Source organism: Dryobates pubescens, chromosome 31 (assembly GCF_014839835.1).
Source record: "Dryobates pubescens isolate bDryPub1 chromosome 31, bDryPub1.pri, whole genome shotgun sequence".
NCBI lineage: Eukaryota > Metazoa > Chordata > Aves > Piciformes > Picidae > Dryobates > Dryobates pubescens.
Genome location: NC_071642.1, coordinates 10,809,575 through 10,831,195, shown reverse-complemented (window position 1 = coordinate 10,831,195; position 21,621 = coordinate 10,809,575). Strand labels below are relative to the sequence as shown.

The 21,621-nt window shown below is 54.9% G+C and overlaps 1 protein-coding gene across 5 annotated transcripts in view; it reads left to right on the top strand.

Moving 5' to 3' along the window:
- Nucleotides 1–18,907, top strand: part of NSD3 (nuclear receptor binding SET domain protein 3) — a 47,270-nt gene extending 28,363 nt beyond the window's left edge. For 3 of the 5 annotated variants that reach the window (XM_054174796.1, XM_054174797.1, XM_054174795.1), the window contains 11 exons: nt 314–484; nt 4,727–4,879; nt 10,232–10,388; nt 12,493–12,695; nt 13,187–13,299; nt 14,294–14,563; nt 15,717–15,833; nt 16,574–16,715; nt 17,307–17,413; nt 17,772–17,976; nt 18,386–18,907. In XM_054174796.1, the coding sequence (XP_054030771.1) occupies nt 314–484; nt 4,727–4,879; nt 10,232–10,388; nt 12,493–12,695; nt 13,187–13,299; nt 14,294–14,563; nt 15,717–15,833; nt 16,574–16,715; nt 17,307–17,413; nt 17,772–17,976; nt 18,386–18,627 (1,880 nt within the window). In that variant the 3' untranslated portion in view covers nt 18,628–18,907. The remainder of the gene's footprint in view (nt 1–313; nt 485–4,726; nt 4,880–10,231; nt 10,389–12,492; nt 12,696–13,186; nt 13,300–14,293; nt 14,564–15,716; nt 15,834–16,573; nt 16,716–17,306; nt 17,414–17,771; nt 17,977–18,385) is intronic. The other 2 variants (XM_054174799.1, XM_054174798.1) reach the window with 1 other exon arrangement.
- Nucleotides 18,908–21,621: the final 2,714 nt, after the last annotated feature.

Here is a 21,621-nt window from a genome sequence, read left to right as displayed (position 1 = left end):
TTTAAAAGGCCAGCTGGTAGTGGCCTTCAGAACAAGGAGTTTTCAAGTTAAAGAAACCACCTAGAAATCAGCTGAGATACTGAAGGAAGTGGAGTCTGGTGTGATTGAAAGCATGTATCTGTTTCCCTTCACAGAGTTTTGAAGTGAAGATTTCTGAACGTGTGTGGAACTTTCTTGTAAAGGTTTAAAATGCTTCTCTTTGGTTTTTCAGTCAGGTGCTGTGCTAAAAGCCAAAGCTGTGGTGGTGTTCTGCCACGTCCTCCCTGCCCCCAGGGTGTGACGTGGAGCATTTCTCTGCGTTTCTGTTGCACAGGTCGCATGGTGAGATGTTTCAGATGCCCCATTGCCTATCACTCAGGAGATGGCTGTATTGCTGCAGGAAGCTTGTTTGTGTCATCCCACATTCTCATCTGTAGTAACCATTCCAAAAGGAATCACTCCTCATCAGCTGTAAATGTAGGCTTTTGTTTCGTTTGTGCAAGAGGTGAGCACACTTCGGTTCTTTCTCTCTCCCCCTTTGTTCAATAGCTCTGTGGTCACTTCAGTGATAAAAAAGAAAGTGTGTGTTTCATGAACTCCTTGGAGGGCTCTTGGGGACTTAACTGCTGCCTGTGAGTTTTGATTTGATTTGGTTTGGGGGTTGCTGCTTTTGTGGTCAGCAGTTGGCACAAGCCTTTCCTTTGCTACTTTGGGTCCGTATTTGCTACTCAGAAACAGGCACCTGGGAGGGAAAACTGAACTGCAACCCCCCAGACTTCCAACTGGGAATGGCTGCTGGCTCCTTACTCAGTGCCTGCTAAGCAGAAGGGGATTCTTTCACCACTCACAAACTTCAAACTGCTTCAGTTTTGAAGGCTGAAAGTTTGGATTTACTCTCAAAGCAGAAGGGAAAAGAAAAAAAGCCAACCCCAACTCATTGAATTTCTAACTCTGATCACACTTTGAAAGCCAAAAGGTTTGCAGTACTGCATGAACAGCTCCCTGCTGGGGTTTTCTTTGTGTCAAAGTTGCTTTGTTTGGGTTTTATTTCATTTTATTTTATTTTCCCCCTCTTTTTTTCCCCCCATTTGTTACTTTATGGCTTTCCAAACCACGAGGCTGCCAGGTTGCAGGGTGTGCATCAGTTGCTTTCAGTCTCACACTGCAAGACAAATCCTTCTTCTCTCCAGTAACTGAGGTGACATGGTGAGGGGGGGTGGTGATTGTATCTATCTTAAACAGTATTCCAGAAGCTTCTGTTGGATGGATTCTTCTCAGCAGCTCTAGAAGTCACTAATAAGGGAGTGAAGCTGAGGTGAATCCTGGAGTGACCTCTTTCCACCTGTGTTCAGGTGTAGAGTGGGCAAGATTGGCCTGGACATGTAAGAGCGAAATAGTGACTTAAAGATCTTGGATAGGAAGGGACAGGTGGTGCCAGAATCTCTTCCCTTCTGCCTCTCTCTTCCCCTTTCCTCATTTACAAGCAATTAGGAGCCATCACAAAGGAGCAAGTGGAAAATCAGATATAACAATGAGCAGAAGCTCAGACAGAAACAAAAAGCTTTAGAAAGGCTCCTCTGGGTGCGTAAGGAAGATACAGATGAGGTGGTTCAGTGCTTCTCCTTTCCTGGCCTTATTCAGACCTTTTGGGGCCACCCCAAAACCAGGCTCTGTGTGGTGTGAGTCACATCAGCTTTGCAGAAATGCAAATAGGTGCCTAGAAGCTCTTCCTTGTAGGGTTTTAGAGTTTGCTTTGTGTTTAGAGCTGGCTGGCATCGTTCTTGCAGAAGGTGAGGGCAGCATCTGTGGCAGGAGCACTGGCAGTGCCTGCTCTGAGCTGCCTGCTCGAGGGATGCTTGGGCATCTGTGTGTGAGGAGGGCTTTTAATTACTGTGAGGTGATAGCAGGAGGAGAAGCTTTGTGCTTAGATGCAGAGCTCTGCTGAAGTGAGCAAGCATAGATAAGAGACTACAAAACACAGAACTTGCTTATCATGAGCTCCTTGCTGTGTATCTTCAGAGTCCTTACTCAGCTTCCTGCAGTGCCTTTCATTAAGCAGTCTGTAGCTCAGTAGCTGCACGTGTAGGCCACGCTTTGTGACTCCTCCTGGGGACCTGCTTTCCAGGTAGGCTGACACCATCCTCCTTCCAGCCAGTCTTTGGGCATTTTGACAGCTGCTCTGCAGCACTCAGTTCTGCCTGTGCCTCACAAGGGCAGTGGGGGCTCTCTTGGTAGCTCATCTTTCCTGCTGCTTTGGGTCTCAGCTGCTCTGCTCTTCCTGTGAGTTCCTGGCCAGGTGTTTCTGCTCAGTGGCTGTGGTGCTCTCCCCTGGGCTGCCTGGCTCTTGGGAGCAAGGAGGGAAAGCTCTTCTTGGTGGAGAAGGACAGAGGGATGCAGGCAGACAGCAGAGTGCCGGACTGCTCCACAGGGCAGGGTGGTGGAGCTGGACTGAAGAACAAACACTGCAGGGCAGAACTTCCATTCCTTCCCCCTCTGCTGCCTTCCAGACTCACTGACCCCCTCCTGTTATTTATCTTTTCTTCATTCCAACATAACTGAGACAAAACACTTCCACAGGTCAGATCCTGCAGACAGATCTAGTGAGTGGGGAGTTCTGGTGTCTCCTCTTTCAGGTTGTAGCCTCCAGCTACCAGGGGACTACAAGAGCCATCACCCCCCAGCCTGTATTGTTCAGCTGGGAGGGCAGCTGGGTGACACAGATTGAACTCTGGTGCCTTTGCTTGTGCATTCCCAGGGAGGTTGTGGAGGTCTTCTCCTTGGAGGTGCCCAAGGCCAGGTTGGATGAGGCCTTGAGCAGCCTGGGCTGGTGGGAGGTGTCCCTGCCCATGGCAGGGGGTTGGAACTGGAGGATCTTTAAGGTCCTTTCCAGCCCTTTCTATGAATCTCTGCTTTTCCATAAATGCACAAATGAAGAGCAAAAGCACAACTGGGGAGACACTGGAACAGGTTGTTCAGGGATGTGGTTGAGGTCCCATCCCTGGACACAGTCAAGATCAGACTTGATGTAACCTTGGGCAACCTGCTCTAGTTACACATGTCCCTGCTGGCTGCAGGGGGGTTGGACAAGATGCTTTTTGAGGGTCCCTTCCAACCCAATGCTATCTGTGAAACCAAAACCCCACTCAGAAGCAGCTCATTCAGCAGAAGATTCTGCAGCTCAGTTGAATTCAGCCTCTCCCAACACATAAGGCTGGAGAGGGCTGTGGGCAGCCTGCTCTGGTGGAGGATGTCCCTGCTGACTGCAGAGGGGTTGGACTGGCTGACCTTCAGAGGTCCCTTCCACCCCAGACCATTCTATGAGACCCTCCTTCTGGCCTAGATTGGATGTTAGGAACAAGTTCTGCACCATGAGGGTAGTGGAACACTGGAACAGGTTGTCCAAGGAGGTGCTTGGAGTCCTATCCCTGGAGTTCACAGTATCACCAAGGTTGGAAGAGACCTCAAAGATCATGAAGTCCAACCTATCACCCAAGACCTCAGGACTAGACCATGGCACCAAGTGCCACATCCAATCCCCTCTTGAACACCTCCAGGGATGGTGACTCCACCACCTCCCTGGTGAGGCTGGACAGGGCTCTGGGCAACCGGCCCTGGTGGAGGATGTTCCTGCTGACTCCAGAAGGGGTTGGACTGGCTGACCTTCAGAGGTCCCTTCCACCCCAGACCATTCTATGAGAATCTCCTTCTGGCCTAGATTGGATGTTCTTTACCATGAGGGTAGTGGAACACTGGAACAGGTTGTCCAGGGAGGTGCTTGGAGTCCCATCCCTGGAGATCACAGTATCACAGTGTCACTAAGGTTGGAAGAGACCTCAAAGATCATTGAGTCCAGCCTGTCACTACAGACCTCATGACTAGGCCATGGCACCAAGTGCCACATCCAATCCCCACTTGAACACCTCCAGGGATGGAGACTCCACCACCTCCCTGGGCAGCACATTCCAATGACAAACAACTCTCTCAGTGAAGAACTTTCTCCTCACCTCCAGCCTAAACTTCCCCTGGTGCAGCTTGAGACTGTGTCCCCTTGTTCTGGTGCTGGTTGCTAGAGAGAAGAGACCAACCCCCACCTGGCTACAACCACCTTTCAGGGAGTTGTAGAGAGCAATGAGGTCTCCCCTGAGCCTCCTCTTCTCCAGGCTAAGCAACCCCAGCTCCCTCAGCCTCTCCTCACAGGGCTGTGCTCAAGGCCTCTCCCCAGCCTCGTTGCCCTTCTCTGGACACCTTCAAGTCTCTCAATGTCCTTCCTAAACTGAGGGGCCCAGAACTGGACACAGGACTCAAGGTGTGGCCTAACCAGTGCTGAGCACAGGGCACAATGACCTCCCTGCTCCTGCTGGCCACACTATTCCTAATGCAGGCCAGGATGCCATGGAGATATTCAAGGTGAGGCTGGACAGGGCTGTGGGCAACCTGCTCTGGTGGAGGATGTCCCTGCTGACTGCAGAGGGGCTTGGCCCGGCTGACCTTCAGAGGTCCCTTCCACCCCAGCCCATTCTGTGCTTCTACACTAACCTCCTTCTTAGCCAAGGAGCCTCTCTGTCAGCCTTTCCTTTCCTTTTTGGTTTTCAGTTTCTTTGCTTGCCTTCAGTTTCCTCTTTTGCTTCTCGGCTTCGCCCGCGGGGCAGAGGCTCTGGGGCGGCGCTTTGGCTCTGTTTTGCTTCTCTCCCTCTGGAATCATGGGTACTTTCATTGCAACTCATCTCTTTCTGTTTGTTTCGTATAGGGTTGGTAGTGCAGGACCATTCAGACCCCCTGTTCAGTTCATATGCCTATAAGTCCCACTACCTACTGAACGAATCAAATCGTGCTGAGTTGATGAAATTACCTATGATTCCTCCTCCTCCTTCGTCAGCTTCCAAACAGAAATGTGAGAAAGGTAACCAAAAGACTTTCTCTCTCTCTCTCTCTTTCTCTCTTTCATTTACTTTTGCCTCTTTTTTTTTTTTTTTGGTTGGTTTGGGTTTTTTGTTGCTTGGTTTTTTTGTTGTTGTTGGTTTTTGTTTGAATCCTATTATTTCTCTTTGCAATCAAACCAAGAAATGTTCTGCCTGTCCAGCACCACTCGCTGCTCCTCAGGGAGCTGGGCTCCTCGGTGAGGGCTGTGAGCCTGTGTTCATGCTGTTGGCGCTTTGGATTGGTTCATTAATTGATGATGGTTCTAAAAGGGCTTAAAATAATTGCTGTCCACTAAATTCTCCTTGCAAGAGGCTAAATCAGTTTGTGTCTGGCCTGGGCTGGCCCAGTTTTGTAGGGAAGCTGTTTGGCACAGGATTGTGAAGAGAAGGCAGAGTTTGATACTGGTGCAGGAGGATGCAGAACAGCTTTGATTTCATGCATGGGAGAAGAGGAGATGTTCTCTTTCACACCTTGTAGGTAGCTTCTGCAGAGCCTGAGAGAAGAAAGGAGTTTGCAGGTTGCATGAGAGTGGGGGCTGTGTCCAGCCGGAGGATGAGCAAGGCAGCAAGGTTGTGCCTGGTTCTCGGCCCCGGGCGGCGCTGCCTGCGGCTGTGGGATGGGTTCTGGGCCCCGGGCAGTGCTGCCTGCGGCTCGGGGGATGGGTTCTGGGCCCCGGGCGGCGCTGCCTGCGGCTCGGGGGTGGGTTCTGGGCCCCGGGCGGCGCTGCCTGCGGCTCAGGGGTGGGTTCTGGGCCCCGGGCGGCGCTGCCTGCGGCTGTGGGATGGGTTCTGGGCCCCGAGCGGCGCTGCCTGCGGCTCGGGGGATGGGTTCTGGGCCCCGGGCGGCGCTGCCTGCGGCTGTGGGATGGGTTCTGGGCCCCGGGCGGCGCTGCCTGCGGCTCGGGGGATGGGTTCTGGGCCCCGGGCGGCGCTGCCTGCGGCTCGGGGGATGGGTTCTGGGCCCCGGGCGGCGCTGCCTGCGGCTCGGGGGATGGGTTCTGGGCCCCGGGCGGCGCTGCCTGCGGCTCGGGGGATGGGTTCTGGGCCCCAGGCGGCGCTGCCTGCGGCTCGGGGGATGGGTTCTGGGCCCCGGGCGGCGCTGCCTGCGGCTGTGGGATGGGTTCTCGGCCCCGGGCGGCGCTGCCTGCGGCTGTGGGATGGGTTCTGGGCCCCGGGCGGCGCTGCCTGCGGCTCGGGGATGGGTTCTGGGCCCCGGGCGGCGCTGCCTGCGGCTCGGGGGATGGGTTCTGGGCCCCGGGCGGCGCTGCCTGCGGCTCGGGGGATGGGTTCTGGGCCCCGGGCGGCGCTGCCTGCGGCTCGGGGGATGGGTTCTGGGCCCCGGGCGGCGCTGCCTGCGGCTGTGGGATGGGTTCTCGGCCCCGGGCAGCGCTGCCTGCGGCTCGGGGGATGGGTTCTGGGCCCCGGGCAGCGCTGCCTGCGGCTCGGGGGATGGGTTCTGGGCCCCGGGCGGCGCTGCCTGCGGCTTGGGGGATGGGTTCTGGGCCCCGGGCGGCGCTGCCTGCGGCTTGGGGGATGGGTTCTGGGCCCCGGGCGGCGCTGCCTGCGGCTGTGGGATGGGTTCTAGGCCCCGGGCGGCGCCGCCTGCGGCTCGGGGGATGGGTTCTGGGCCCTGGGCCCCGGGTGGCGCTGCCTGCGGCTCGGGGGATGGGTTCTGGGCCCCGGGCGGCGCTGCCTGCGGCTCGGGGATGGGTTCTGGGCCCCGGGCGGCGCTGCCTGCGGCTGTGGGATGGGTTCTAGGCCCCGGGTGGCGCTGCCTGCGGCTCGGGGGATGGGTTCTGGGCCCTGGGCCCCGGGCGGTGCTGCCTGCGGCTCGGGGGTGGGTTCTCGGCCCCGGGCGGCGCCGCCTGCGGCTCGGGGGATGGGTTCTGGGCCCTGGGCCCCGGGCGGCGCCGCCTGCGGCTCGGGGGATGGGTTCTGGGCCCTGGGCCCCGGGCGGCGCCGCCTGCGGCTCGGGGGATGGGTTCTGGGCCCCGGGCGGCGCTGCCTGCGGCTCGGGGGATGGGTTCTCGGCCCCGGGCGGCGCTGCCTGCGGCTGTGGGATGGGTTCTCGGCCCCGGGCGGCGCTGCCTGCGGCTGTGGGATGGGTTCTCGGCCCCGGGCGGCGCTGCCTGCGGCTGTGGGATGGGTTCTCGGCCCCGGGCGGCGCTGCCTGCGGCTCGGGGGATGGGTTCTCAGCCCCGGGCGGCGCTGCCTGCGGCTCAGGGGTGGGATCTCGGCCCCAGGCGGCGCTGCCTGCGGCTCAGGGGATGGGTTCTCGGTCCCGGGCAGCTCTGGGATAGCAAATTGCTGGTTCTGGTGTGGGTGGTGCTGGAGCATCTCTGAATGCTTCATGGGCTTAGGGGGAGCTAACTTAACCTCTGTGAAATCTTCTGCTGTCCTGTTTTATTCCCCATAGAACTTAACTTTCCTGAGAGCATTGAGAATGGTGCCCAATTTAGCCCATCCTCAAGTCAGGTCACTTTGAACCCTGCTAGGCTCTGCTGCCTTTCCTCAGCACCTGTAATTCCTGGAAGCAAGAATTATTTTGAGCCCTCTGCTTAGCTTGAGCAATCTCTTCCTTAATGCATCCTGAGAGCAAAGTGTTGGGTTGGTTGGTTGGGTTTTTTTTTTCCCTTGCTGGGTTGGTTTTGGGTTGGTTTTGGTTTGGTTTTCTTGCTTAGCATTGAAAATTTTCTGTTTGATTTTTGGATCTAATTTTTTTTTCCTTATAATTTCTTTACCTTTTGGGGGCTTTGGGTTGGGTTGGGTTTTTTTTGCATTTCTTGGCATTTTACCCTGTTGGAGAATGTGTCAGCAATTGGCTCTGGCTCTGCATTTCCTCTGAAACCACTTCTGCAATGAAATGCTTGGAGGAAATTAACTTCTTTTCATTAATTTTTGGTGGGTTTGGGGGGGAAGCTCTGAGGGGAAAAAAAACACCCCAAACTGGTGGTTGGATTTGATCCTTGTCAGCAGAGGAAATACAGAACTGCTCGTGCAAGGAATGTTTATTGTGACTGTTGGAAAAGTCTGCAGGGGGCCAAGGTTTTCTGCTTGGGGGTTTGAAAGTTTTCCTTGGTGACACCTGTTGGGATATTGTGATTGGAGGGGGGTGAAAAATGGCTTTGAGTCTGCTCAAATCTCTGCCAGATTTCCCACCTGGGCCACAAAACTAAAGGAAATCAATTGGTGTAGCTAGGGAATGTCTCTCTGGTTTATCTCTTTGCCTGTTTAAAGCATTACCACACTTGTAAGGTCTCAGATCTTTACTCCATGAGCTGCTTGCTGTGCTCAGGGTGTCCCTCTGGCTCTCCACTCCTCCCAAAATCCAAGCCAGCCAAAACAGCTTTTACCCAAACAAATCTAAACTCCAGCAGTTCAGCTGAAGGTGTCCTTTGGGTGTGCCAAAGGAGCTTCTGGGGCTGTGGGGGACAACTTTGGATGGAGTCTGACTCTGCTGTGCTCATACTGCTGAAGTGTTCTTTGGGTGGGATAAGCAGACTGGGGACAGGGCTGTGTCCTTGGTACAGAAAAGCACTGATCAGGCTATAGGCTGGGGGGGGTTCATGCACACTGGCTGAGTGCTGGGGGTTCAGTCACAACAATGTTGGTTCAAAAAGTGAGCCTTCAAAAGCTGCTCATTTGGCACTGCTGTGGCCACCACCGGAGGCAGAGCCCCCCGAGGCCTGGCCACACCAGCAGAGGCAGAGCCCCCCGAGGCCTGGCCACCAGCAGAGGCAGAGCCCCCCGAGGCCTGGCCACACCTGCAGAGGCAGAGCCCCCCGAGGCCTGGCCACACCAGCAGAGGCAGAGCCCCCCGAGGCCTGGCCACACCAGCAGAGGCAGAGCCCCCCGAGGCCCTGGCCACCAGCAGAGGCAGAGCCCCCCGAGGCCTGGCCACACCAGCAGAGGCAGAGCCCCCCGAGGCCTGGCCACACCAGCAGAGGCAGAGCCCCCCGAGGCCCCCGGCCACCAGCAGAGGCAGAGCCCCCTGAGGCCCCCGGCCACCAGCAGAGGCAGAGCCCCCTGAGGCCTGGCCACCAGCAGAGGCAGAGCCCCCCGAGGCCTGGCCACACCAGCAGAGGCAGAGCCCCCCGAGGCCTGGCCACCAGCAGAGGCAGAGCCCCCCGAGGCCTGGCCACACCAGCAGAGGCAGAGCCCCCCGAGGCCTGGCCACACCAGCAGAGGCAGAGCCCCCCGAGGCCCTGGCCACCAGCAGAGGCAGAGCCCCCCGAGGCCTGGCCACACCAGCAGAGGCAGAGCCCCCCGAGGCCTGGCCACACCAGCAGAGGCAGAGCCCCCCGAGGCCTGGCCACACCAGCAGAGGCAGAGCCCCCCGAGGCCCTGGCCACCAGCAGAGGCAGAGCCCCCCGAGGCCCCCGGCCACCAGCAGAGGCAGAGCCCCCTGAGGCCTGGCCACCAGCAGAGGCAGAGCCCCCCGAGGCCTGGCCACAACAGCAGAGGCAGAGCCCCCCGAGGCCTGGCCACCAGCAGAGGCAGAGCCCCCCGAGGCCTGGCCACACCAGCAGAGGCAGAGCCCCCCGAGGCCTGGCCACCAGCAGAGGCAGAGCCCCCCGAGGCCTGGCCACACCAGCAGAGGCAGAGCCCCCCGAGGCCTGGCCACACCAGCAGAGGCAGAGCCCCCCGAGGCCCTGGCCACCAGCAGAGGCAGAGCCCCCCGAGGCCTGGCCACACCAGCAGAGGCAGAGCCCCCCGAGGCCTGGCCACACCAGCAGAGGCAGAGCCCCCCGAGGCCTGGCCACACCAGCAGAGGCAGAGCCCCCCGAGGCCCTGGCCACCAGCAGAGGCAGAGCCCCCCGAGGCCCCCGGCCACCAGCAGAGGCAGAGCCCCCTGAGGCCTGGCCACCAGCAGAGGCAGAGCCCCCCGAGGCCTGGCCACACCAGCAGAGGCAGAGCCCCCCGAGGCCTGGCCACCAGCAGAGGCAGAGCCCCCCGAGGCCTGGCCACACCAGCAGAGGCAGAGCCCCCCGAGGCCTGGCCACACCAGCAGAGGCAGAGCCCCCCGAGGCCCTGGCCACCAGCAGAGGCACGAAAGCTGGTGGCACTGCTCTCAGGGGCAGCACTTCCACTGGCAATGTCTCTCTTGCTATCTCCACTCATGTTTCAAACACACTCAGCTGCTTTTTTGTGTGTCCCTGCTGCAGTCAGGAGTCACAACTTGCCTGGCACAGCCTTTTTTAACCAACATTGTTCAGCCTGCCTTGATCTCCTCCTGCTGCTGTGGAGTGATTGGTAACAGGACTGTCAGTTGGGAAGCAAATCCTTACTCCTATAAACCAAGCAGGGTTGTGTTTGTTTTTGTTTGTTTAAAGGTGGAAAACTGTTGTGCTGTGAATCCTGCCCAGCTTCCTTCCACCCTGAGTGTCTCAACATAGAAATGCCTGAGGGATGCTGGAATTGCAATGACTGTAAAGCTGGCAAGAAGCTACGGTACAAGCAGATCGTTTGGGTCAAGCTTGGAAATTACAGGCAAGTTGGTTGGGTTTGGGGGTTTTGAGTGCTGTAGGGGTGTACCATGGGCTGCAGAGTTACAGGACAGTAACTCAGGGCAGCTCAGCCTTCAAAAAGAAGAGCTGGCATGGCAGCAATTCATCTGCCTCCTGTCAGGCCAATCCCAGGTACAGAGGCCTGGTGCAGAGTGGGTTGAGAGCAGCCCTGAAGAAAGAGCCTTGGGGGTGCTGGTTGCTGTGCAGCTCCCTAGGAGCCAGCAGTGCCCTCCTGCAGCCCAGCAGGCAGCTGTGTGCTGGGCTGCAGCCAGAGGAGTGTGGGCAGCAGGGCAGGGGAGGGGTTCAGTCACTAGTGGTGTGCCCCAAGGATCAGTGCTGGGCCCCATGCTCTTTAACATCTTTACTGATGATCTGGACGAGGGCATTGAGTCCATCAGCAGTAAATTTGCTGACAACACCAAGCTGGGGGCAGGAGTTGATCTGCTGGAGGGTGGAGAGGCTCTGCAGAGGGACCTCGACAGGCTGGACAGATGGGCATGAGATTGAACACATCCAAGTGCCAGGTTCTGCACATTGGCCACAGCCACCCCATGCAGTGCTACAGGCTGGGGGCAGAGTGGCTGAGAGCAGCCAGGCAGAGAGGGACCTGGGGGTGCTGGTCGATGGTAGGCTGAACATGAGCCTGCAATGTGCCTAGGCAGCCAAGAAGGCCAATGGCATCCTGGCCTGCATCAGGCAGAGTGTGGCCAGCAGGAGCAGGGAGGTCATTCTGCCCCTGTACACTGCACTGGTTAGGCCACACCTTGAGTCCTGTGTCCAGTTCTGGGCCCCTCAGTTTAGGAAGGAGGTTGACTTGCTGGAACGAGTCCAGAGAAGGGCAACAAAGTTGGTGATGGGTCTGGAGCACAGCCCTGTGAGGAGAGGCTGAGGGAGCTGGGGTTGCTTAGCCTGGAGAAGAGGAGGCTCAGGGGAGACCACCTTGCTCTCTACAACTCCCTGAAGGGATATTGTAGCCAGGTGGGGGTTGGCCTCTTCTCCCAGGCAAGCAGCACCAGAACAAGAGGACACAGTCTCAAGCTGTGCCAGGGGAGGTTCAGACTGGAGGTTAGGAGGAAATTCTACACAGAGAGAGTGATTGCCCATTGGGATGGGCTGCCTGGGGAGGTGGTGGAGTCACCATCATTGGAGGTGTTCAGGAGGAGACTTGCTGGGGTGCTTGGTGCCATGGGTTAGTTGTTTAGGTGGTGTTGGATTGGTTGATAGGTTGGACTTGATGATCTTGAAGGTCTCTTCCAACCTGGTTTATTCTATGTATTCTGCCCCTGGACTCTGCTCTGCTCAGACCTCACCTCCAATCCTGCCTCCAGTCCTGGTGTCCCCAGCATGAGAAGGACACAGAGCTGCTGGAGAGAGTCCAGAGGAGGGCACAAAAATGGGGCAAGGCTGGAGCAGCTCTGCTGTGAACACAGGCTGAGGGAGCTGAGGGCATTTAGCCTGGGGAAAAGAAGTCTTCAGGGGGACCTTAGAGCTGCCTTGCAATAGCTGAAGGGATCCTGCAGGAAGGCTGCAGAGAGACTTTTCCTGAAGGTGTCTGGAGCCAGGCCAAGGGGGAATGGTTTGAAGCTGAGGGAGAGCAGGGTTAGACTGGAGCTGAGGAAGAAGTTCTTCAGTAGGAGACTTAATAGGCTGCCCAGGGAGATCATGGCTGCCTCCTGCTTGGAGATGTTGAAGGCCAGGTTGGATGAGGCTTTGAGCAGCTGAGTCTGGTTGAGAGGTGTCCCTGGCCATGGCCATTCTAGGGTTCTAGGAGTGCCACCCTTGAAACAAAGTCCTGCTTTTCCCAGACAGTGATGGACACTTGGTTGCTCTTAGGTTTGCTCTGGAGAGGGTAACAGCCTGTGGAAAAGCAGAGGCTGTCTGATGGAACCAGGCTGTCCCAGGCTGTGCAGGAGCACAGAAATGCACTCAGGTGTCACCGGTGGTCTAAAAAGGCTTCGCCACAGTCCGGAGCCAGAGCTGCTCCAGGTGTTGCAGCTGCTCCAGCTTTCATTGCTCAACCCAGGTGGGCACACCGAGAGAGGCTCAAGCTGTGCTTCTGACCTTCTCCTCTTTTTGCTGCTTTTCAGGTGGTGGCCAGCAGAGATCTGCAATCCCAGGTCTGTGCCTCTCAACATACAGGGCCTCAAACATGATATCGGGGACTTCCCAGTATTTTTCTTTGGTTCACATGACTACTATTGGGTACACCAGGGCAGAGTTTTCCCTTATGTTGAAGGAGATAAAAGCTTTGCTGAGGGGCAAACTAGTATTAACAAGACCTTCAAGAAAGGTAAAATCAAACAAAGTTTCTAGTGGTTTATGACAAAAAACAGTACAAATGAGCAATTCCACGTGTTTGTTGTCTCCATCACCACTTAACCTGCATGGGAATCTTATGTGACTTAGTGTTCTGTGTTCACCTTAAACCTGCCAACATTCTGTGGATCCCTTGACTGCAGATAAACAGAAACTGTTTCTTTTGAGTGCCTACTCGTTGTTGTCTTGCTTTTGGCAAGTCCAGTCCCTTCCACCCGCTGGGGGAAGGGTAAGAGGGAGCTTGGGATCTGCTGCATGGGATCATTGTGCGGTGTGTGGGTACTGAGCGGGAAGTACCTCGCTGCTCTTCATGATGCAGTAACTCATTGCTACTTTCGTGTTTCTGTTGATAAAGTTCTGTTCCTAGCTGTTTTAAAAACCCAACTGTGAATTGCATACGTGTGTGTGGCCTTGATGAACAGCAGCAGCTGCTGATGGCTTTTCCTTTCCCACTCCCTCACACAGCACTTGAAGAAGCTGCAAAGCGCTTCCAGGAGCTGAAAGCACAAAGAGAAAGCAAAGAGGCGTTGGAAATTGAGAGGAATTCGAGGAAACCTCCACCTTACAAACACATTAAAGTGAGTTGGCTTCTCTCTTTCCTTCTTGGGGCGTGAGTAAGCTGTGTGTTGAAACCAGCATCTGCAGCAGGCTTGAGCGAATTCAAACAGAGAATTCCTCTGCTCCTCTCCGGACTCTTTTGTTCTGTCTCAGCACCGAAGCAGAGCCCCTGAATTGCTTTGGTTGGAAAACACCTTTAAGATCATCCAGCCCAACCATGGGCTAACTGCTGAGTCTGGTGCTAAGCCATGTCCCTCAGCACCACATCTCTGTGTCTTCTGAAGACCTCCAGTGAGGAGGGATTCGACCCCCTCCCTGGGGAGCCTGTTCCAGTGTTATGGTAACATAAAACATTCTTGGAGAGCATGAATAAGAATCTGCAGCTAGAGCAGGTTGCTCAGAGGTCCAACCTCCCTCACCTGAAATGGGTCCAAGGACATTTACCACCTCTCTGGGTAATCTGTCACTTGTTCTGGACCTTCAGAAGGGTCTAGAGGAGCAGTAATGATGTAATCACAATGATGTATGGTGGCCACAAGAATGCTCAGCAGCCTGGCAGCCCTGCTCTGCGAGAAAGGGCTGAGAGAGCTGGGGCTGTGCAGCCTGGAGAAGCGAAGGCCTAGGGGAGACCTCATTGACATGGACCAGTGGCTGCCAGCAGGATGGAGACTCCCTGTTCACAAGGAGTGCCATGGAAAAGGCAAGGGGGGGTGGGGACAAGTTACTGCTGGGGGAGAAGAAATGTTTCCCCATGGGAGCAGCCAGATGCTGGAGTCACCTCCCAAAGGGAAGCAGTGGAGTCCTCTCCACTGGGCACTTTGCAGCCTCAGCTTGCCAGGGTGCTGGGCCCAGCTCACTGCAGCTCTGCTGTGACCTAGGAAGGTTGGAGCAGATGATCCCTGGGGTCCCTTCCAAGCTGGCAGCCTGGGATGCAGTCAGCTGATGATTGTCCTCTGCTGAAGCTGTCCAGCCCGTGTGCTTCATCATTCCTTCTGCTCTTCCTTCGTTCCCCAGTCCAACAAGGTGATAGGGAAGGTTCAGATCCAGGTGGCCGACCTGTCGGAGATCCCTCGCTGTAACTGCAAGCCCTCGGACGAGAACCCCTGCGGGCTGGAGTCTGAGTGCCTCAACAGGATGCTGCAGTACGAGTGCCACCCCCAGGTGTGCCCCGCGGGGGAGCGCTGCCAGAACCAATGCTTCACCAAAAGGCTCTACCCCGACGCCGAGATCATCAAGACCGAGCGGCGGGGGTGGGGCCTCAGGACAAAGAGGAGCATTAAGAAGGTAGAGTGCTGGATGCAGGCTGTGTGGGAGCCGCTGGTGTGCTGTGCTGGGAGGGCTCTGACCCTGTGCAGCTGGGAGCTGTGTGTCCCAAATGCCAGCACCTGCCAGCGGTGCCTGCTGTGAGAGACAGCAAACCTGTGTGGGTCAGGCAGGAGTGCTGATGTTCGCTGACTGCAGTGCATTGGAAGGGACCCTCTGAGGTCTTCATGTCCACCCCCCCTGCACTCACCAGGGACACCTCCAACTAGAGCAGGCTGCACAGGGCCACATCCAGCCTGATTTTGAATGTCTCCAGGGTTGGGGCCTCAACCACATCCCTGGGCAGCCTGTTCCAGTGTCTCATCACCCTCACTGTGCAGAACTTCCTCCTGATGGCCAACCTAAACCTACCCTGCTCCAGTTTCAAACCACTGCCCCTTGTCCCGTCTCCACAAGCTCTCCTCAGTCCCTCCTCAGCCTTCCTGTAGGTCCCCTTCCCTGCTGAGCTGTTTTGGCAGGAGTGTCTTGACCTTGATACTTGAAGAGGCAAAGCTCCTTGAGGTGATTGTGACTTGGTGACTTCTGTTGGTGGAGGAAGAGAACCCCAGATGTGTTCTCACTGCCAGTGGGCAACAAGGCAGAGAGTGGTCAGGGAAAAGGGAGTCTGAGTGCTGGCTTCCTTCCCTGGCTAAGCCCACCAGAGAGGATGGAAGCTGAGAGCTGACAAAGTAAACCTCCTGGGTCTTCTTTTTTCCTTCCCTTCCCTTCCTCCTTGTCACAAATCAGCAAATGACAGTCGCAGAATCTCAGAATTAACCAGGTTGGAAAAGGCCTTGGAGATCATCCAGGCCAACCTATGCCACACAGTGGTGAAGGTTGAATCATAGAACAGTCTGGGTTGGAGGGGTCCTCCAGAGCTCATCTAGTCCACCCCCCTCAACCAGATCAGGTTTGCCAGAGCTGCCAGATTGGTGGTGAGCACAGAAAGCTCTGCTGCCTTTTAATCTGGAGCGGGTTTGTTGCTGAGACAGCAAAGACCTGGTGCCAGGTATTCAGGGATGGTTAGAGTTGAGTGCTTCCAAAGCACATTTAGGTGGGAAAGGCTTTCTTTTCTTTATCACCACAGCAGCAGTGAGCATGGGGGTGGTGACCTTGTTGGACTTGGCTTTTTCAGGGGGAGTTTGTCAACGAGTATGTTGGTGAGCTGATCGATGAGGAGGAGTGCAGGCTGCGGATCAAACGCGCCCACGAGAACAGCGTCACCAACTTCTACATGCTGACTGTGACCAAGGTAGGCCTCACCTCCTGGCCAGCCTGAGCTCTGCATGGCTTGAAGCTAAGGGCAGAAAGCTGGCAGAATTGTCAGGGTTGGAAGGGACCTCAAGTGTCATCCAGTTCCAACCCCCACTGCCATGGGCAGGGACACCTCACACTACAGCAGGTTGCTCACAGCCACATCCAGCCTGGCTGCAAACACCTTCAGGCAGGAGGTTTCCACCAACCTCTGCCAGTGTCTCAGCACTCTCATGGTGAGGAAGCATTGCTCCATCTTTGATCTTGTGTTTGATGGAATGGGTGAAGAGCTCTTGGGTTGCCACAGAATGGGTTGGTTTGGAAGGCAACTTAAAGATTATCTGGTTCCAACCCTGCTCTGTCACAGGCAGGGACACCTCCCACCAGCCCAGGTTGCTTAAGGCCTCATCCAACCTGGCCTTGAACACCTGCAGGAAGAAGGCATCCACAGCCTCCCTGAGCAGCCTGTTCCAGTGGAGTCATTGCCCCTGGAGGTGTTTAAGAAACCTGTGGCCATGGCACCTGGGGCCACGGTTTAGTGGTCGTGGTGCGGTTAGGTCAATGGTTGGACTGGATGATCTCAGAGGTCTTTTCCAGCCCAAACCATTCCATGGTTCTGTGTAAACTGGCAATTTTAGCTAATTTAAAATGAGCTTTGTTTTGCTGCCTCAGCCATCAGTAGTCAGCAGGGAGCAGCTCTGGTCTGCAAGCACTGAGCCGGTCCCTTTCTGTCCTCAGGACCGGATCATCGATGCTGGCCCCAAGGGGAACTACTCTCGTTTCATGAACCACAGCTGTAACCCAAACTGTGAAACCCAGAAGTGGACAGTGAATGGAGACATCAGAGTGGGACTCTTTGCTCTCTGTGACATTCCTGCAGGTAGGAGATGGCACTCTTCTGCCTGCATGCTTGGGGCTTGGCAGGGCTGAGTTCCCATCTTGGCTGTGCCTCGGTTTTCCTCTGGAGTCACCTAACACCAGTGGCATTTATAGGGACTTGGTCATTCACTGGAGTGGGGACAGATGTTTGGGCTGCAGTTTTCACAGGGATCTCACAGTTAGGAATAGTCTGAAGCACAAAGCTGCTCTCAGAGCCAGCCGCAGGGTTTGCTGCCGAGGGCAAAGCTGCATCGTGCAAGCAGTTAGCACAGCTCTGATGCTTCCACCACTGTTTGTCTGCTCTGGTGGTGTCTTTCCATGTTGAGTGTTCCACCTGATTTCCATGCTGAGTGTTCCACCTGACCTCTCCTTTTAACCAGGTCATTATGACAGCAGAGCTGCTGCTGATGTCTGAGCCGGGCAGACTTTGCTGCTTTCAGAGGCTGAGCTCTGTGCAGGGTTTCAGGCTGGCTTGGGCCGCTCTGTCTCCCAGACAATGGAGTGAGCTGTCAAATGCTAATGAAATGTCACTGCCACACTGCTGTCTTTGCTGGCTGGCTGTGAGGGTGAATTGTTTCTCTTTCCATTTTAGGAATGGAATTAACATTTAATTATAACTTGGATTGCCTGGGCAATGGTAGGACCGAGTGTCACTGTGGAGCAGAGAACTGCAGTGGTTTCCTAGGAGTGCGGCCAAAGGTACATGGGTGGAAACTGAAGCTTCTCAGCCCAAATCTGCACATCTAGGGAGGGGAGGCCGGGGGAGGCTTCTGTTTCATTTACTTTTTCACTCCAGTCTGGGTCACATTTACTTTTTCACTCCAGTCTGGGTCGTACTTTCCCCGCTGGATGTCTGTAAAGTGCTGTCGTGTCTAGGGTGAAGTTCATTTACCAAAAGATGTCAGTTCAGATACCTCTGGGTGAACATCTCTGGCTTTCATAGCTTTGAAACTTCTCTGAATGGCTTGACTTGAAGCAGCTAATTACCCAAAGCTGATGGACTCAGATGCAAGGGGGCTAGAGGGTGACTGTGTGCTGTGACCTTTGTCATTGCCAGACAGCGTTTGCAACGGCGAACGAAGAGAAGGTGAAGAATGCAAAACTAAAGCAGAAGAAGAGGAAAATCAAAACAGAGCAGAAGCAGATGCATGAGGACAACTGCTTCCAGTGTGGAGATGGGGGAGAGCTCGTCATGTGTGACAAGAAGGACTGTCCCAAAGCATACCACCTCCTATGCCTTAACCTGACTCAACCACCTTTTGGTAAGAGCCAGTCTACAGCTTCCTCGGCTGAGGGGGCTGGGAGTGCTCAGCCTGGAGAAGAGAAGGCTCCAGGGGGGCCTCAGAGCTGCCTGCCAATAGCTGAAGGGATCCTACGGGAAGGCTGCAGTGGGGCTTTTCCTGAGGGTGTCTAGAGGCAGGACAAGGGGGAAGGGTTAGACTGGGTCTTGCCTGCAGCAGTGTTGTGAGCCAGGGGAGGCCTCCAAAATGCCAAGTGCCTGGGAAGTGTTTCCAGTCAGATTCCTGTAGCTGGGAAGCAGAAGTAGCCCCTCCAGTAGGAGCTGGGGCTTGTGACCTTTCTTTGTATTCACCTGGACAGTTACAGCTCGGGGTAAGGGTCGAAGGCCTGTGCTCATTTCAGCTTCCCCTCTCTCTCTCCTGCCACCCTCAGGAAAGTGGGAATGTCCCTGGCATCAGTGTGACATCTGTAGCAACCCTGCAGTTTCCTTCTGTGAGTTTTGCCCTCGCTCCTTCTGCAAAGATCACGAGAAGGGAGCCCTGGTGGCGTCAGCCCTGGACGGCCGTCTCTGCTGCTCCACACACGACCCCAAATCTCCCGTGGCACCCGAGTACTGGAGCAAGATCAAGTGCAAATTGGAACCACAGAATCCTGCAGAAGAAACCAAGGAGTGAATTTGGTTCTAAACAAGAAGAAAGGAGGGGGAGAAGAGGGGGCAAACAGGCAACGAACTTGAAGAGACTGCTAGGACACATTCAGTCTGCCATGGGAGCTGTCGTGTCTGGCCTGGGACCATTTAACCTTAGCAAGCAGAAGCAAGGAGCTGGTGTTTGGTTTTTATTCTTTGGTCATTCTTTTACCCTTGAATGTGCTACAGCAGCTCTTACTGTTGGGAACCAGGAAACATCTTGGCCTTTCAAAGCAAAAATGCAGACCTGTTGGGTTTGTTGGGTTTGTTTTTGCTTTTTGTTTTGGTTTGGGTTCTTTTTTTTTGCCAGTGAAAAGAGGATTCTGTTCCAAAAGCTGTTCCTTGAGTGTAGAAAAGCTGAAGCATAGCAACCTATTTATTTATTTAATTTGGAAAGGGTGTTGAAGATCTGCTTTGGATCAGTCAACTTGTCTTGAGAAACCAATTAGCAAAGCCAACCTAACTTCTGTGTCTTAGTTTGGAAAGAAGAAAAACCTCCCTCCCCCAACTCTGTGTCAAAACAAAAGACCAGATGTGGGTTTCAGACCCAGGTGGCCCTGAAATGCCTCCATTCCAGTACTTACTTTAAAGGCATTCTGAGAAGGTAGGTTTATAGGTCATGGGATCAATACTATTGAGAAATCAGGTGTAGGACTTGTTGGGAGGTGCTTGTGACGTGAGATCTGATGGTGTTTGAGGAGGGGAGGAGTGATGGTTCCTTGCTCCAGAGCTGTGATTGGGGTTTGCAGACCTCTTGGAAGTTCAGGAGGAGCTTCCCTGCACAATGGACCTTGCTTTATCCCCCCTCATTTGGGACCCCTTGGTAGTCAGGAGAGCCTCTGAGCTTTGGTCACCATCCACAGCACGCTCAGAAGTGAAGTCTGAACCCTGCCATTGACTTCTTTAGCTGGAGGATCCTTCTGTGTGATTTGGCACCTGCCAAGTCCTCCCTGCTTTTCTGGCAGCTGCTGGTGTGAGTCTTTTATTTCTGCCTTCCCAGGCTTCAGAGGCAATCTGAGAGCTTAGGGAGGCTGCCCTGTGTGCATGTTTGGGTTGAGTGAATGTTTAGGTTGATTTGATTTTATGTTTTGTGGAGAGAGATCTTCTGACTTTTTAATCTTCATTGTTTTAATGGAGCTAAGAAAATTCTCAGCACTCCTTCAGTGAACAGGGTATTTTCTGTCTGGGGAACAAGCCCTAGCCACAGCCACCAGCTTCAGCCTGGTGAGACACTGCTCTCTTGGATTTACTGCTAGAGAGACCAGGCTCCTTCAGCCAGGCTTTTGATGTGGCTTAGGTAGGCTCCTGCTCCAGATTTCCTTTGGAAAACCTATCCCACCCTCCTCCATTTCTCGTGTGAGGAGCCAAGGGGGGGCTCCTTTCTCCAGGCTGAAGTTAGTCTTTGGGGAACCTCTTCCCCCAAGCCCACATCTTACAAAGCACTGTGCCACCCCCCTGCCCTGCTAGAGTTAGGGTCTGCTTCTGACCTGGCTTCTGAATCGACTAACCTTGGACCAGCCTTGGGCTGATGGATGTTGGAGAGAGCCCTGAGCTGCTAGCCAGATGCCAGCAACACTTCAGAAACTAAGCCTTTGAATTAAGAATCAAGAACATAGTCTCTGGCAAACTGCAGCAACTTGGTGACTTCTCAGCTCAGGACCACAGTGAGCTGGAGAAGTTCATGTGGGGCTTCTAGAACATGTCCTGCCCCTGGCTGGTGTCCTCCTCATCCTCCAGTCTCTGTGCAGGGGGGGGAATGATTCTGTTTTGTGGTTTGTTTTTTTTTCCTGTGTGCAATTATGAAGTTACAAAACACTACAAGCAGCTGCTGTGCCATGGAGCTGATCTGGAAGTTCCTCTCCTGACTGACTGACTGCACCTGGAGCAGGGGTGGCAGAGCTGTGCAGCCCTCACCTGCTGGTGGATCAGTTGCTGGTTAGCAGAGGGTTTGGTAGGGTTGGACTGGAGGCTCTTGGAGGTCTCTTCCAACCTGGTTGAGTCTCTGAGGGCTGTTGGGATCTCTTAAAGCACTTCATCTTGTGGTCAGTTGAATGTCTGAAACACTAACCTTGCTTGAAAGCAGTGCTATATTTTGGTATTTTTTACATGAAAAAAGAAGAAGAAAACTTTACAAAAAGGATTTTATTTTTCTTACCATTTTTGTGTGATAGAAAAACTTTTTTGTCTCTTTTTAAAGCTCTTCCTGGGTGGTGTTGAACCTTCTCAGCAGTCCCAAACGCAGCTCCTGCTCCAGCAGCCCATCAGGCCTGGGGGCTCTGCTTCACGTTGTGTATGAGGGCTTGGGGGTGGTTCAGCTGTTTGGCTCTCGGAGGTGAGAGCACTCTGAGCCTTGCAGGTCGGCCCTGGTGTGAGCACACCCCCAGGCTGCTGCCCCAGGGGGGTGCTCGCCCCACGACACCCTCCGGAGTGCCAGTTGCGAGGGGAGCTGTGCTGCTTGGGGATTGCAGAGCACTTGGAGGTTCACAGAAGGCTTCATAACCTTGAAAATGCTGTGAATCGAGGCCTGCTGCCCCTCCTGTGCTGTGCCACTTGATGTCTTGGTTGACTTTGTTTGCAAACTTCTCACAGGTGCTCTTCTTTCCCACCAAACTCAACAAACCCCAAGCAAACAGGAGCAGCTCACAGCCAGGCTTGGACTTAAAAGGGAATACAGGAGATTTGTTCCAAGCTTAGAAACCAAGAGCCTGAGCTGAATTTTGTGCTGTTGGAGAGAAGGTAAATCCAAAGCCTTGGCTGAGATAAGCAAATACTCAGCTGCAGCTCTCTCGGTAACTGCAGAGGGTTTGTTCTGTTTGCCAAACACCATTTGAACCACACCTTGAATACCAGGGATGTGATTCCTTTGTAGGGAAGAGATTTCCCAGCTGCTCAGATCAGCTGTGGGAGAGGTGATACTGGATGGTTTGGTCATTTCATGCTGAGGCCTGGGAGCAACCCACAGAGCTGCTGGGGATTTGTG